At 44.7% G+C, this 14939-nt stretch overlaps 1 protein-coding gene across 1 annotated transcript; it reads right to left on the bottom strand.

Annotated features, from left to right (window-relative positions):
• Positions 1-11952: 11952 nt before the first annotated feature.
• On the bottom strand, positions 11953-13110 carry LOC103653018 (putative germin-like protein 12-4). Its single transcript, XM_008679994.2, has 2 exons — positions 12900-13110; positions 11953-12729 (listed from the first exon to the last, which is right to left on the bottom strand). Exons 1-2 carry the CDS (start codon positions 13012-13014, stop codon positions 12158-12160), a joined length of 687 nt encoding a protein of 228 aa, XP_008678216.1. The 5' UTR covers positions 13015-13110; the 3' UTR covers positions 11953-12157.
• Positions 13111-14939: the final 1829 nt, after the last annotated feature.

The following is a 14939-nucleotide window of genomic DNA, read 5'->3' as shown; positions in this document are numbered from 1 at the left end:
CCGCTGTCGATAATCCAGCTTGAACCCCCGGATGCATAAACCTGCAAGGCAAATTTAGGCTTGGGACTTAGGTACCCAACTCATGTTGGGTCCTACAAGGTTAGAGCAAATATCCTTAGGGACCCAAATGCAAGTTTTGTCTCCCTTGCATTTTGCCCCTAACTTCCTAGCAACAATTTTCTTATCCTTTCTACAAATAACAAAGGAAGCATTTAAAGCACAATAAATTGTAGAAGGTTCATTCACTACTTTCCTAGGAGCATGAATAACATTCTTTCTAGGCATAGCATTTTTCCTAGACATATTTCTACCATGCATAAAGGAAGAACTGTGAGCATCAAAATCATCATAAGCATTATAACCCCTATAAGCACTTCTATCATGATATAAAAAAGCATGGTTCTTTTTAGTGCTACTAGCCATAGGAGCCTTCCCTTTCTCCTTGGCGGAGATAGGAGCCTTATGGCTTGTCAAGTTCTTGACTTCTCTCTTGAAGCCAAGCCCATCCTTAATTGAGGGGTGTCTACCAACCGTGTAGGCATCCCTAGCAAATTTTAGTTTATCAAAATTACTCTTGCTAGTCTTAAGTTGAGCATTAAGACTAGCTAATTCATCATTCAATTTTGAAATAGAAACTAAGTGTTCGCTACAAGCATTAATATCAATATCCTTACACCTAGTGCAAATTTCAACATATTCAACACAAGAGTTGGATTTATTTGCTTCTACTAGTTTAGCATTTAAATCATCGTTTATGCTCTTTAAGTTAGAAATAGAATCATGGCATGTTGACACTTCACAAGCAAGCATTTCATTTCTCTTAATTTCTAATGCAAGAGATTTTTGAGCCTCTACAAACTTATCATGTTCTTCATATAACAAATCCTCTTGCTTTTCTAAAAGTATATTCTTTTCATTCAAGGCATCAATTAATTCATTAATTTTGTCTATCTTAGATCTATCTAAGCCCTTGAACAAACATGAATAATCTACTTCATCCTCATTACTAGATTCGTCCTCACTTGAAGAAGCATAGGTAGAGTTGCGAGTACATACCTTCTTCTCCCTTGCCATAAGGCATGTGTGACGCTCGTTGGGGAAGAGGGTTGATTTGTTGAAGGCGGTGGCGGCGAGTCCTTCATTGTCGGAGTCGGAAGAGGAGCAATCCGAGTCCCACTCCTTGCCTAGATGCGCCTCGCCCTTTGCCTTCTTGTAATGCTTCTTCTTTTCCCTCTTGTTTCCCTTTTCCTGGTCACTGTCATTATCGGGGCAGTTAGCAATAAAATGACCAATCTTACCGCACTTGAAGCATGAGCGCTTCCCCTTCGTCTTGGTCTTGCTTGGCTGCCCCTTGTGACCTTTCAGCACCGTCTTGAAGCGTTTGATGATGAGAGCCATCTCTTCATCATTAAGTCCGACCGCCTCAATTTGTGCCACCTTGCTAGGTAGCGCCTCCTTACTTCTTGTTGCTTTGAGAGCAAAAGGTTGTGGTTCGTTGATCGGTCCATTCAAGGCGTCGTCCACGTACCTTGCCTCCTTGATCATCATTCGCCCGCTGACGAATTTTCCTAAGACTTCTTCGGGCGACATTTTGGTGTACCTGGGATTCTCACGAATATTATTCACCAAATGAGGATCAAGAACGGTAAAGGACCTTAGCATTAGTCGGACGACGTCGTGGTCCGTCCATCGCGTGCTTCCGTAGCTCCTTATTTTGTTGATAAGGGTCTTGAGCCGGTTGTATGTTTGAGTTGGCTCCTCGCCCCTTATCATTGCGAACCGTCCAAGCTCGCCCTCCACCAACTCCAATTTGGTGAGCAAGGTAGCGTCATTTCCCTCATGAGAGATCTTGAGGGTATCCCAGATTTGTTTGGCGTTATCCAAGCCACTCACTTTGTTATATTCATCCCTGCACAATGAAGCTAGAAGAACAGTAGTAGCTTGTGCATTCTTATGGATTTGCTCATTAATGAATATAGGACTATCCGAACTATTAAAGTGCATTCCACTATCTACAATCTCCCATATACTAGGATGGAGAGAAAATAGGTGACTACGCATTTTGTGGCTCCAAAATCCGTAGTCCTCCCCATCAAAGTGTGGGGGCTTGCCGAGTGGAATGGAAAGCAAATGTGAATTTGAACTTTGCGGAATACGAGAGTAGTCAAAGGAAAAGTTAGAATTAACCGGTTTCCTTTGCTCGTAGTCGTTGTGGTCGTCGTCCTTTTGGGAAGAGGAAGATTCGTCGCTGTCGTCGTAGTAGACGATCTCCTTGATGCGCCTTGTCTTCTTCTTCTTCCCTTCCCTCCGTCTATGGCCCGAGCCGGAGTCGGTAGGCTTGTCTTCTTTGGGCTCGTTGACGAAGGATTCCTTCTCCTTGTCGTTGATCACGATTCCCTTCCCCTTAGGATCCATCTCTTCGGGCGGTTAGTCCCTTTCTTGAAGAGAACGGCTCTGATACCAATTGAGAGCACCTAGAGGGGGGGGGGTGAATAGGTGATCCTGTAAAAACTTAAACTTATAGCCACAAAACTTAGATTAAGCGTTAGCACAGTAATTGCCAAGTGGCTAGAGAGAACTCACAACACGATAACCACAAGAAAGCAATCACAGAGTTGACACGGTGGTTATCCCGTGGTTCGGCCAAGTACAAAACTTGCCTACTCCACGTTGTGGCGTCCCAACGGACGAGAGTTGCACTCAACTCCTCTCAAGTGATCCAATGATCAACTTGAATACCACGGTGTTTTTCTTTCCTTTGATCTTTTCCCGTTTGCGAGGAATCTCCACAACTTGGAGTCTCTCGCCCTTACTATTGAGTTCACAAAGAAATACGGAGTAAGGTGGGAATGAGCAACGCACACAAGACTCAAAAATCAGAGCAACAACACGCACACAAGTCGCAACAAGAGCTCGCAACGCAACACAAAGAGTTCACAACTCCACAAGAGCTCTATATGCTATCACAATGAAACGAATGCGTGAGATTGATGTCTTGGTGCTTAGAAGAGTTGTAGGAATGCTTGGTGTTCTCCTCCATGCGCCAAGGGGTCCCTTTTATAGCCCCAAGGCAGCTAGGAGCCGTTGGGAACAAATCTGGAAGGCCATCTTTGCCTTCTGTCTCGTGGCGCACCGGACAGTCCGGTGCACACCGGACACTGTCCGGTGCCCGATTTGTTTCCTCAAACAGCGCATCCGACCGTTGCTGTCTGAGTCAGATCTGCGCACTGTTGGCGCACCGGACATGTCCGGTGCACACCGGACAGTCCGGTGTATCTTTCCGACCGTTGGCTCGGCCACGTGTCGCGTGCCGATCGCGCGGCCGACCGTTGGCCCGGCCGACCGTTGGCTCACCGGACAGTCCGGTGCACACCGGACGGTCCGGTGAATTTTAGCCGAAGTCGCCGGAGAAAAACCCGAGAGCGGCTGGTTTGCTCTGTGCTGGTCTGGCGCACCGGACACTGTCCGGTGCACACCGGACAGTCCGGTGCCCCAGTCCGAAGCAGCCTTTGGCTGTACACTGCCACTCTCCACTTCTTTTCTTTTCTTCTTTCTCCTGTTTCTAACACTTAGACAAGATGTTAGTACACAAAACTAATGTACTAAGGCTTAGAAACATACCTTTACTTGTGATTTGCACTTTGTTCATTTATGGGCATATTTTCACATTTAAGCACTTGTGTTTGCACTCGATCACCAAAATACTTAGAAATGGCCCAAGGGCACATTTCCCTTTCAATCTCCCCCTTTTTGGTGATTTATGCCAACACAACATAAAGCAACTAGAACAAGTGCAAAATCACTTCAAATAAAAACTGACTTTGAGTTTTATTCAATTTTGGCATATATGGATCATCTTTTGCCACCACTTGGTTTGTTTTTGCAAATCAAACTCAAATCTCTATCTCTAAGTCAAACACACATGTTGAAGCATAAAGAGAGTCATTCCAAAAGAGATTGATCAAAGATTTCAAAAACTCCCCCTAATTCCCATAATCAATACTTCTCCCCACATGAAGCCAACTTTTGACGAAAGAGACAATGCAAGAGTTTTGAACAAACCAAATACTCTATTCTACTATTTTCAAAATCTCTCAAGTGGTAGCTGATCCATTTATCACTTTGGCCTTTATTTTCTCCCCCTTTGGCATCAAGCACCAAAACGGGATCAATCTTGGCCCTAGAACCCCATTTCCTCACCAAAATCTTCAAGTAAGAGCAAATGGCAATAAGATGTCATGAGATGAACTTGGAATAAGTTACCCTCTCATTGGAGTGCAGTGGAAGTCTTTCATGGTCCAAGTCCACCTTTTCCCTTTTAATCCTCCTTCGAGACTAAAACATCAAACTCAAGCACATGGTTAGTCTCAAAGGGTCAAGTTGTAACACATCTCCCCCTAAACATGTGCATCACTTTGCAACGGACTTGTGAGGTTCAGGGAGTGTTTTTACAACTTGAGCACCATAATAACGCAACAAAATGCAAAAAGGAACATGATCAAACGCATAAGTACATGTATGCTACAATTCAATCCAGGTTCCGCGAATCTATGACATTTAGCTCACTACGCAACCTGCAAAAGGTCTTCTCATCTAGAGGCTTAGTGAAGATATCGGCTAGCTGATTCTCGGTGCTAACATGAAACACTTCGATATCTCCCTTTTGCTGGTGGTCTCTCAAAAAGTGATGCCGGATGTCTATGTGCTTTGTGTGGCTGTGCTCAACAGGATTCTCCGCCATGCGGATAGCACTCTCATTGTCACATAGGAGTGGGACTTTGCTCAGATTGTAGCCAAAGTCCCGGAGGGTTTGCCTCATCCAAAGTAGTTGCGCGCAACACTGACCTGCGGCAACGTACTCGGCCTGAGCGGTGGATAGGGCAACGGAGGTTTGTTTCTTAGAGTTCCATGACACCAGGGACCTTCCTAAGAATTGGCACGTCCCCGATGTACTCTTCCTATCGACCTTACATCCGGCATAGTCGGAGTCTGAGTATCCAACTAAGTCAAAGGTAGACCCCTTTGGATACCAGAGCCCGAAGCAAGGCGTAGCAACCAAATATCTAAGAATTCGCTTCACCGCCACTAAGTGACATTCCTTAGGATCGGATTGAAATCTAGCACACATGCATACGCTAAGCATAATATCCGGTCTACTAGCACATAAGTAAAGCAAAGAACCTATCATTGACCGATATGCTTTTTGATCAACGGACTTACCTCCTTTGTTGAGGTCGGTGTGTCCGTCGGTCCCCATCGGAGTCTTTGCGGGCTTGGCGTCCTTCATCCCAAACCGCTTTAGCAGATCTTGCGTGTACTTGGTTTGGGAGATGAAGGTGCCGTCCTTGAGTTGCTTCACTTGGAACCCAAGGAAGTAGTTCAACTCGCCCATCATCGACATCTCGAATTTCTGCGTCATCACCCTGCTAAACTCTTCACAAGACTTTTGGTTAGTAGAACCAAATATTATGTCATCGACATAAATTTGGCACACAAACAAATCACCATCACATGTCTTTGTAAAAAGAGTTGGATCGGCTTTCCCAACCTTGAAAGCATTAGCAATTAAAAAGTCTCTAAGGCATTCATACCATGCTCTTGGGGCTTGCTTAAGTCCATAGAGCGCCTTAGAGAGCTTACACACATGGTCGGGGTATCGTTCATCCTCGAAGCCAGGGGGTTGCTCCACGTACACCTCCTCCTTGATTGGCCCGTTGAGGAAAGCGCTCTTCACATCCATTTGGTACAACCTGAAAGAATGGTGAGCGGCATATGCTAGCAAGATACGAATTGACTCTAGCCTAGCCACAGGAGCAAAAGTCTCCTCAAAGTCCAAACCTGCGACTTGGGCATAACCTTTTGCCACAAGTCGAGCCTTGTTCCTCGTCACCACCCCGTGCTCGTCCTGTTTGTTGCGGAACACCCACTTGGTTCCCACAACATTTTGTTTTGGACGAGGCACCAGTGTCCAAACTTCATTGCGCTTGAAGTTGTTGAGTTCCTCCTGCATGGCCAATACCCAGTCCGGATCTAGCATGGCCTCCTCTACCCTGAAAGGCTCAATAGAAGAGACAAAGGAGTAATGCTCACAAAAATTAACTAATCGAGATCGAGTAGTTACTCCCTTGCTAATATCACCCAGAATTTGGTCGACGGGATGATCCCTTTGAATCATCGCTCGAACTTGGGTTGGAGGTGCCGGTTGCGCTTCTTCCTCCATCACTTGATCACCTTGTGCTCCCCCTTGATCAATCGCCTCCACTTGAGGTACCTGTACGTCACCTTCGGTTGGGGGATGCACCATAGTTGAGGAAGAAGGTTGATCTCGTTCATCTTGTTCCTGTGGCCGCACTTCTCCAATCGCCATGGTTCGTATAGCGGCCGTCGGAACATCTTCTTCATCTACATCATCACAATCAACAACTTGCTCTCTTGGAGAGCCATTAGTCTCATCAAATACAACGTCGCTGGAGACTTCAACCAAACCCGATGATTTGTTGAAGACTCTATACGCCTTTGTATTTGAGTCATAACCTAACAAAAACCCTTCTACAGCTTTGGGAGCAAACTTAGAATTTCTACCCTTCTTCACTAGAATGTAGCACTTGCTCCCAAATACACGAAAGTAAGATACATTGGGTTTGTTACCGGTTAGTAGCTCATACGACGTCTTCTTAAGGAGGCGATGAAGGTAGACCCTGTTGATGGCGTGGCAAGCCGTGTTTACGGCTTCCGTCCAAAAGTACTTGGGGGTCTTCAACTCTCCTAGCATCGTCCTCGCCATGTCGATGAGCGTCCTGTTCTTCCTCTCTACCACACCATTTTGCTGTGGTGTGTAGGGAGCGGAGAACTCGTGCTTGATCCCTTCCTCTTCAAGGAACTCCTCCACTTGAAGGTTCTTGAACTCGGACCCGTTGTCGCTCCTTATCTTCTTCACTTTGAGCTCAAACTCATTTTGAGCTCTCCTGAGGAAGCGCTTGAGGGTCCCTTGGGTTTCAGACTTATCCTGCAAAAAGAACACCCAAGTGAAGCGGGAAAAGTCATCAACAATAACTAGACCATACTTACTCCCTCCTATGCTCAGATAGGCGACGGGTCCGAAGAGGTCCATATGCAGCAGCTCTAGGGGTCTTGAAGTGGTCATCACGTTCTTGCTGTGATGCGCTCCTCCCACTTGTTTAGCTGCTTGACAAGCTGCACAAGGTCTATCTTTTTCGAAATGCACGTTAGTCAAACCTATCACGTGTTCTCCCTTTAGAAGCTTGTGAAGGTTCTTCATCCCCACATGTGCTAAGCGGCGATGCCACAGCCAGCCCATGCTAGTCTTAGCTATTAAGCATGCATCTAGACCGGCCTCTTCTTTTGCAAAATCAACTAAATAAAGTTTGCCGTCTAATACACCCTTAAAAGCTAGTGAACCATCACTTCTTCTAAAGACAGACACATCTACATTTGTAAATAGACAGTTATATCCCATATGACATAATTGACTAACAGATAGTAAATTATATCCAAGACTCTCTACTAAAAATACATTAGAGATAGAATGCTCATTAGAAATTGCAATTTTACCTAATCCTTTTACCTTGCCTTGATTCCCATCACCGAATATAATTGAATCTTGGGAATCCTTATTCTTGACGTAGGAAGTGAACATCTTCTTCTCCCCCGTCATATGGTTTGTGCATCCGCTGTCGATAATCCAGCTTGAACCCCCGGATGCATAAACCTGCAAGGCAAATTTAGGCTTGGGACTTAGGTACCCAACTCATGTTGGGTCCTACAAGGTTAGAGCAAATATCCTTAGGGACCCAAATGCAAGTTTTGTCTCCCTTGCATTTTGCCCCTAACTTCCTAGCAACAATTTTCTTATCCTTTCTACAAATAACAAAGGAAGCATTTAAAGCACAATAAATTGTAGAAGGTTCATTCACTACTTTCCTAGGAGCATGAATAACATTCTTTCTAGGCATAGCATTTTTCCTAGACATATTTCTACCATGCATAAAGGAAGAACTGTGAGCATCAAAATCATCATAAGCATTATAACCCCTATAAGCACTTCTATCATGATATAAAAAAGCATGGTTCTTTTTAGTGCTACTAGCCATAGGAGCCTTCCCTTTCTCCTTGACGGAGATAGGAGCCTTATGGCTTGTCAAGTTCTTGACTTCTCTCTTGAAGCCAAGCCCATCCTTAATTGAGGGGTGTCTACCAACCGTGTAGGCATCCCTAGCAAATTTTAGTTTATCAAAATTACTCTTGCTAGTCTTAAGTTGAGCATTAAGACTAGCTAATTCATCATTCAATTTTGAAATAGAAACTAAGTGTTCGCTACAAGCATTAATATCAATATCCTTACACCTAGTGCAAATTTCAACATATTCAACACAAGAGTTGGATTTATTTGCTTCTACTAGTTTAGCATTTAAATCATCGTTTATGCTCTTTAAGTTAGAAATAGAATCATGGCATGTTGACACTTCACAAGCAAGCATTTCATTTCTCTTAATTTCTAATGCAAGAGATTTTTGAGCCTCTACAAACTTATCATGTTCTTCATATAACAAATCCTCTTGCTTTTCTAAAAGTATATTCTTTTCATTCAAGGCATCAATTAATTCATTAATTTTGTCTATCTTAGATCTATCTAAGCCCTTGAACAAACATGAATAATCTACTTCATCCTCATTACTAGATTCGTCCTCACTTGAAGAAGCATAGGTAGAGTTGCGAGTACATACCTTCTTCTCCCTTGCCATAAGGCATGTGTGACGCTCGTTGGGGAAGAGGGTTGATTTGTTGAAGGCGGTGGCGGCGAGTCCTTCATTGTCGGAGTCGGAAGAGGAGCAATCCGAGTCCCACTCCTTGCCTAGATGCGCCTCGCCCTTTGCCTTCTTGTAATGCTTCTTCTTTTCCCTCTTGTTTCCCTTTTCCTGGTCACTGTCATTATCGGGGCAGTTAGCAATAAAATGACCAATCTTACCGCACTTGAAGCATGAGCGCTTCCCCTTCGTCTTGGTCTTGCTTGGCTGCCCCTTGTGACCTTTCAGCACCGTCTTGAAGCGTTTGATGATGAGAGCCATCTCTTCATCATTAAGTCCGACCGCCTCAATTTGTGCCACCTTGCTAGGTAGCGCCTCCTTACTTCTTGTTGCTTTGAGAGCAAAAGGTTGTGGTTCGTTGATCGGTCCATTCAAGGCGTCGTCCACGTACCTTGCCTCCTTGATCATCATTCGCCCGCTGACGAATTTTCCTAAGACTTCTTCGGGCGACATTTTGGTGTACCTGGGATTCTCACGAATATTATTCACCAAATGAGGATCAAGAACGGTAAAGGACCTTAGCATTAGTCGGACGACGTCGTGGTCCGTCCATCGCGTGCTTCCGTAGCTCCTTATTTTGTTGATAAGGGTCTTGAGCCGGTTGTATGTTTGAGTTGGCTCCTCGCCCCTTATCATTGCGAACCGTCCAAGCTCGCCCTCCACCAACTCCAATTTGGTGAGCAAGGTAGCGTCATTTCCCTCATGAGAGATCTTGAGGGTATCCCAGATTTGCTTGGCGTTATCCAAGCCACTCACTTTGTTATATTCATCCCTGCACAATGAAGCTAGAAGAACAGTAGTAGCTTGTGCATTCTTATGGATTTGCTCATTAATGAATATAGGACTATCCGAACTATTAAAGTGCATTCCACTATCTACAATCTCCCATATACTAGGATGGAGAGAAAATAGGTGACTACGCATTTTGTGGCTCCAAAATCCGTAGTCCTCCCCATCAAAGTGTGGGGGCTTGCCGAGTGGAATGGAAAGCAAATGTGAATTTGAACTTTGCGGAATACGAGAGTAGTCAAAGGAAAAGTTAGAATTAACCGGTTTCCTTTGCTCGTAGTCGTTGTGGTCGTCGTCCTTTTGGGAAGAGGAAGATTCGTCGCTGTCGTCGTAGTAGACGATCTCCTTGATGCGCCTTGTCTTCTTCTTCTTCCCTTCCCTCCGTCTATGGCCCGAGCCGGAGTCGGTAGGCTTGTCTTCTTTGGGCTCGTTGACGAAGGATTCCTTCTCCTTGTCGTTGATCACGATTCCCTTCCCCTTAGGATCCATCTCTTCGGGCGGTTAGTCCCTTTCTTGAAGAGAACGGCTCTGATACCAATTGAGAGCACCTAGAGGGGGGGGTGAATAGGTGATCCTGTAAAAACTTAAACTTATAGCCACAAAACTTAGATTAAGCGTTAGCACAGTAATTGCCAAGTGGCTAGAGAGAACTCACAACACGATAACCACAAGAAAGCAATCACAGAGTTGACACGGTGGTTATCCCGTGGTTCGGCCAAGTACAAAACTTGCCTACTCCACGTTGTGGCGTCCCAACGGACGAGAGTTGCACTCAACTCCTCTCAAGTGATCCAATGATCAACTTGAATACCACGGTGTTTTTCTTTCCTTTGATCTTTTCCCGTTTGCGAGGAATCTCCACAACTTGGAGTCTCTCGCCCTTACTATTGAGTTCACAAAGAAATACGGAGTAAGGTGGGAATGAGCAACGCACACAAGACTCAAAAATCAGAGCAACAACACGCACACAAGTCGCAACAAGAGCTCACAACGCAACACAAAGAGTTCACAACTCCACAAGAGCTCTATATGCTATCACAATGAAACGAATGCGTGAGATTGATGTCTTGGTGCTTAGAAGAGTTGTAGGAATGCTTGGTGTTCTCCTCCATGCGCCAAGGGGTCCCTTTTATAGCCCCAAGGCAGCTAGGAGCCGTTGGGAACAAATCTGGAAGGCCATCTTTGCCTTCTGTCTCGTGGCGCACCGGACAGTCCGGTGCACACCGGACACTGTCCGGTGCCCGATTTGTTTCCTCAAACAGCGCATCCGACCGTTGCTGTCTGAGTCAGATCTGCGCACTGTTGGCGCACCGGACATGTCCGGTGCACACCGGACAGTCCGGTGTATCTTTCCGACCGTTGGCTCGGCCACGTGTTGTGCGCCGATCGCGCGGCCGACCGTTGGCCCGGCCGACCGTTGGCTCACCGGACAGTCCGGTGCACACCGGATGGTCCGGTGAATTTTAGCCGAAGTCGCCGGAGAAAAATCCGAGAGCGGCTGGTTTGCTCTGTGCTGGTCTGGCGCACCGGACACTGTCCGGTGCACACCGGACAGTCCGGTGCCCCAGTCCGAAGCAGCCTTTGGCTGTACACTGCCACTCTCCACTTCTTTTCTTTTCTTCTTTCTCCTGTTTCTAACACTTAGACAAGATGTTAGTACACAAAACTAATGTACTAAGGCTTAGAAACATACCTTTACTTGTGATTTGCACTTTGTTCATTTATGGGCATATTTTCACATTTAAGCACTTGTGTTTGCACTCGATCACCAAAATACTTAGAAATGGCCCAAGGGCACATTTCCCTTTCACATGCCCAGGCAAATGTGCCTGGGCTTTGGTGGTTCAATAGCCTAGGTATCAACTTCCACGGCCCAACGAAACATACCCGATCTGGCGATCGTCCCAAACCCTAGGCATCCGCTTGTGCTACTTCACATCCACCTGTCGCACACATCGACACACCCCATGTCGCATTCGGTGTGCCCGTTGTGCGCCTACACTGGCCACCACTCTGTCGTAGGTGCCCCAGTGTCGCTGAAATTCTTTGATCTTCTCTGTTTTGGTCTCTTAGTTGGTGCTTCTACACATTTGTGATAGTTGCTCTTGTGATAATTGGTATTCAGTTCAAGGTCCAACAATGGATTGAATGATAATGGATGGAATTTCAGGGGTGGTTTAATTATGTTAATCGCTCTTATAAAAAATACATTTCTAGGAATGGTTCCAAAGCTATGGTGCAACAATACAGTTGTAGATATGACCCACTATATGAAATATAGACTTTTTGTAGAGGTGGCTTATTATATGAACCATCCCTAATAAAATGGGAAATGATAGATTGTCAGAAACATTACATTCACTTTTTGATTAAGGACACACCGGTGGAACCGCAATAGGCACAAACTTACGATTATAGTACAATAATACTAAACATTTATTTTATTATCAGTCGCAACCTAGAAAAAGGTTAACACATAGAGTAGTATGTAAAATACAAGTACATTTCTTTATTCTCATATATTGAACTCAGACTCGATTTTTTCAGTAGTGGTTGTTCTCCCAGAACTGAGCTTGAAGCCAATCAATTGTCCCCTTTTGCACCTGAAAGGCCTTAGCTAGGACATCATCCGAGATAGGTGGCTTTGATCCAAAGACTGCATTGGCAATAGTAATAGCTCCAGGGTTCTGGCTACTTAGAGCAGCGAGCGCGACTGCTGGCTTGTCATGTACTGGGTTGAACTGGAAGTGGATTAGTCCTTGGGGGAATACAAACACATCGCCCTTGTTGAGAACCTTGGCAAATAGCTTGTTACTTCTGTCAGCTTGGTTGGAGGTGACAAATCCGACGTAAAGTGTCCCCTCAAGCACGGTGAGAATCTCAGTGGCACGTGGGTGTGTGTGTGGAGGATTCTGACCTAGTGGTGCGTAGTCAATGCGAGCCAACGAGATCCCCAACGTGTTGAGTCCAGGCAGCTGCATGACATTGATCAAAGTAACGTTGGATCCCACCTTGCTTTTGGTGGTGTCCCTTGGCTGATCAAGTTTTGCAGCCTTGAAGAAGTCGTCAGCGTTCACAGCCATAGGGTCTTTGCAAACAAATCCATTCACCTTCACTGGATGCATGCATAGACGAAAGCAAACAGTTAGATGGAGAACATGTTAATAGGATATGCATACCCCAAAATGCTTATTGTACGTAGATGTGTGTTTGAACAAATGATCCTTATTTAATCAGGTATATATTATAAGAACACTGCTTGAGTCAAGAGGAGAGCACTCATACCTGGAGAGTCTTTGTCGGCAACACAGAAGTCTTGGAGCGGGCTAGGATCAGAGGCAATGGCATGAGAAGTGACCAATGCTAGAAAAGCAACGAGAAGGACGGTCGAGGCAGCCATTTTGGTTCTGCACTCCACTTTTGTGTTTGTAATATTTGAATTTAGCTACGGAGCTTCTTAGCTTGTGTCTACAAATGCTGTTGATGCTTTGGGCATGGAGATGGTGAGGTTATATAGCCTGCCACAGCGCATGTGGCGACGTGTACGTATCAGTGGCTGAATAAATCTTTGGTTGAACATATCAGCCGACCTGAAGAAATAGTCTCTAGCAGCTATCACCTGCTGATGACACAATACAGTTATCTTATTTCAGCGTTTAAACCTACCATGCATACGTGTTGAAGATTTCTAGTAATCACATAGTACGTACGTGATCCAAATTTTAAAATGTCTAGTAATCAGCCGACTTGAAATAGTCTCCAGCAGCTACTAGAACCTGCCGATGAAACAATACAGTTATCTTATTTGAACGTTTAATCCTACCACCCTTTTCGTGTACTCTGTCCTTTCAATTTTTTTCGAAGACCGTGTTGCTGTTGCTGGACTGTGATAGTTGCGTAACAAGAAAAATGGTTTATTGAACGATTTAGGTTCTATTTGGTTAGTGGCTAACTGTGGCACATTTTGCTTAAGATTAGTGGTCCAAAGAAATCCCTTCGTGGGTCGGACTAGAGCTATTGGCGGAATGAGCCGACCAGAGAAGGAAACGGACTCAAGCCCAACCAATCCGTCGAATTGTGCGCTATCCAAAGAAATCATCCGACTTTCCCGCGCATTGCGTCCTCAAATATCGGGGCGGATTAGGGATAAGTCGGCGGTATTTTCGAGAGATCAGTTCAGCCGGTTCACTATTATTTAGAAGACATGTGATCATGATGTATATGGAGTGCCCTACGGTCGTGTATATAAGGCCCAGGGGATACCCCATCATTTTCATTGGCCATCGACCTATCTCATTAGCTTTTCTCCATTAAGGAGACATCGCTTGTAACCCACCACATATAGATCCATCCCTACGGTCGTGTTCTTTGCCGAGTGTTACACTCGGCAAAGGCTTTACCGAGTGTAAAATAGTCTTTGCCGAGTGTCTTAGACACTCGGCAAAGAATGCGATTCCGGTAGTGTGACCTATAGAGAGACCAAACCTTGCATTTAATATTTTTATACATGCCATACCAGTCTTATAAATTCAACGTGCTTCTTAATTGGTCTCTTTGCTTCTGGCACAACCTAAGCTTTTGCTACCATACGTACATATACACAGAAAGAGTCAACTCACAAAAAATATAGATATAGTCAGCAATGCTTGTTCGTCTTGTGGAGTATAATATCGTCTCTGTCAGTTCCACACCAAACCAACATGTGGAGTAACACGTTTTACTAGCTAGATCAAGCAAGCACTTGACTGGTTCTTAGTACGTAGCTTTACACTAATTCCGGGCACCAACTCCTTGACCTCCGGCATGATGGTAATGGCAGTAGGTGGTGCCAATGGCGTTGTTCCTCTAATAATAGCCGGACCCCCCTACCCATCAACCCTTATGTCACTGTGGTACTAAAACCGTCCAATTTGATCTAATCTCTATTCTGGTTCTATATACATTAGTCATGTTTTATCCATTTCAACAATCATATCCTTAACATATTTTCGACACAAGGAGATTTTAGAGAAAAAAAAGGAATCTGAGCAATAAAAGGATTTGTTTTCTTTTGTCATGAGTGGCAACTAATAGTGACTTGTTACTTTACCCACATCACTATTCTTATACAGTAGTGACATGCTTTAATTTGGTGTCACTAATTAATGTGTCTCCTTAACTTTGTGTTGTTTTGGCTTAATTAGTGTCTTAAACGAATATATATGTTTGGACTTTTAGATTTCTCATGAGATTGAGTTTTGTGTTGCATATGTAAAGTGAATATAACTAGTCTTTACATTGTCGAATTGTGGATGTGACCACTTGACTTCTGTTACTATATGCATG

Source organism: Zea mays, chromosome 4, assembly GCF_902167145.1.
Source record: "Zea mays cultivar B73 chromosome 4, Zm-B73-REFERENCE-NAM-5.0, whole genome shotgun sequence".
In the NCBI taxonomy this organism is placed as follows: Eukaryota; Viridiplantae; Streptophyta; class Magnoliopsida; order Poales; family Poaceae; genus Zea; species Zea mays.
Note: the sequence above shows the minus strand (reverse complement) of the source record. Positions and strands in the feature narration are given on the sequence as shown.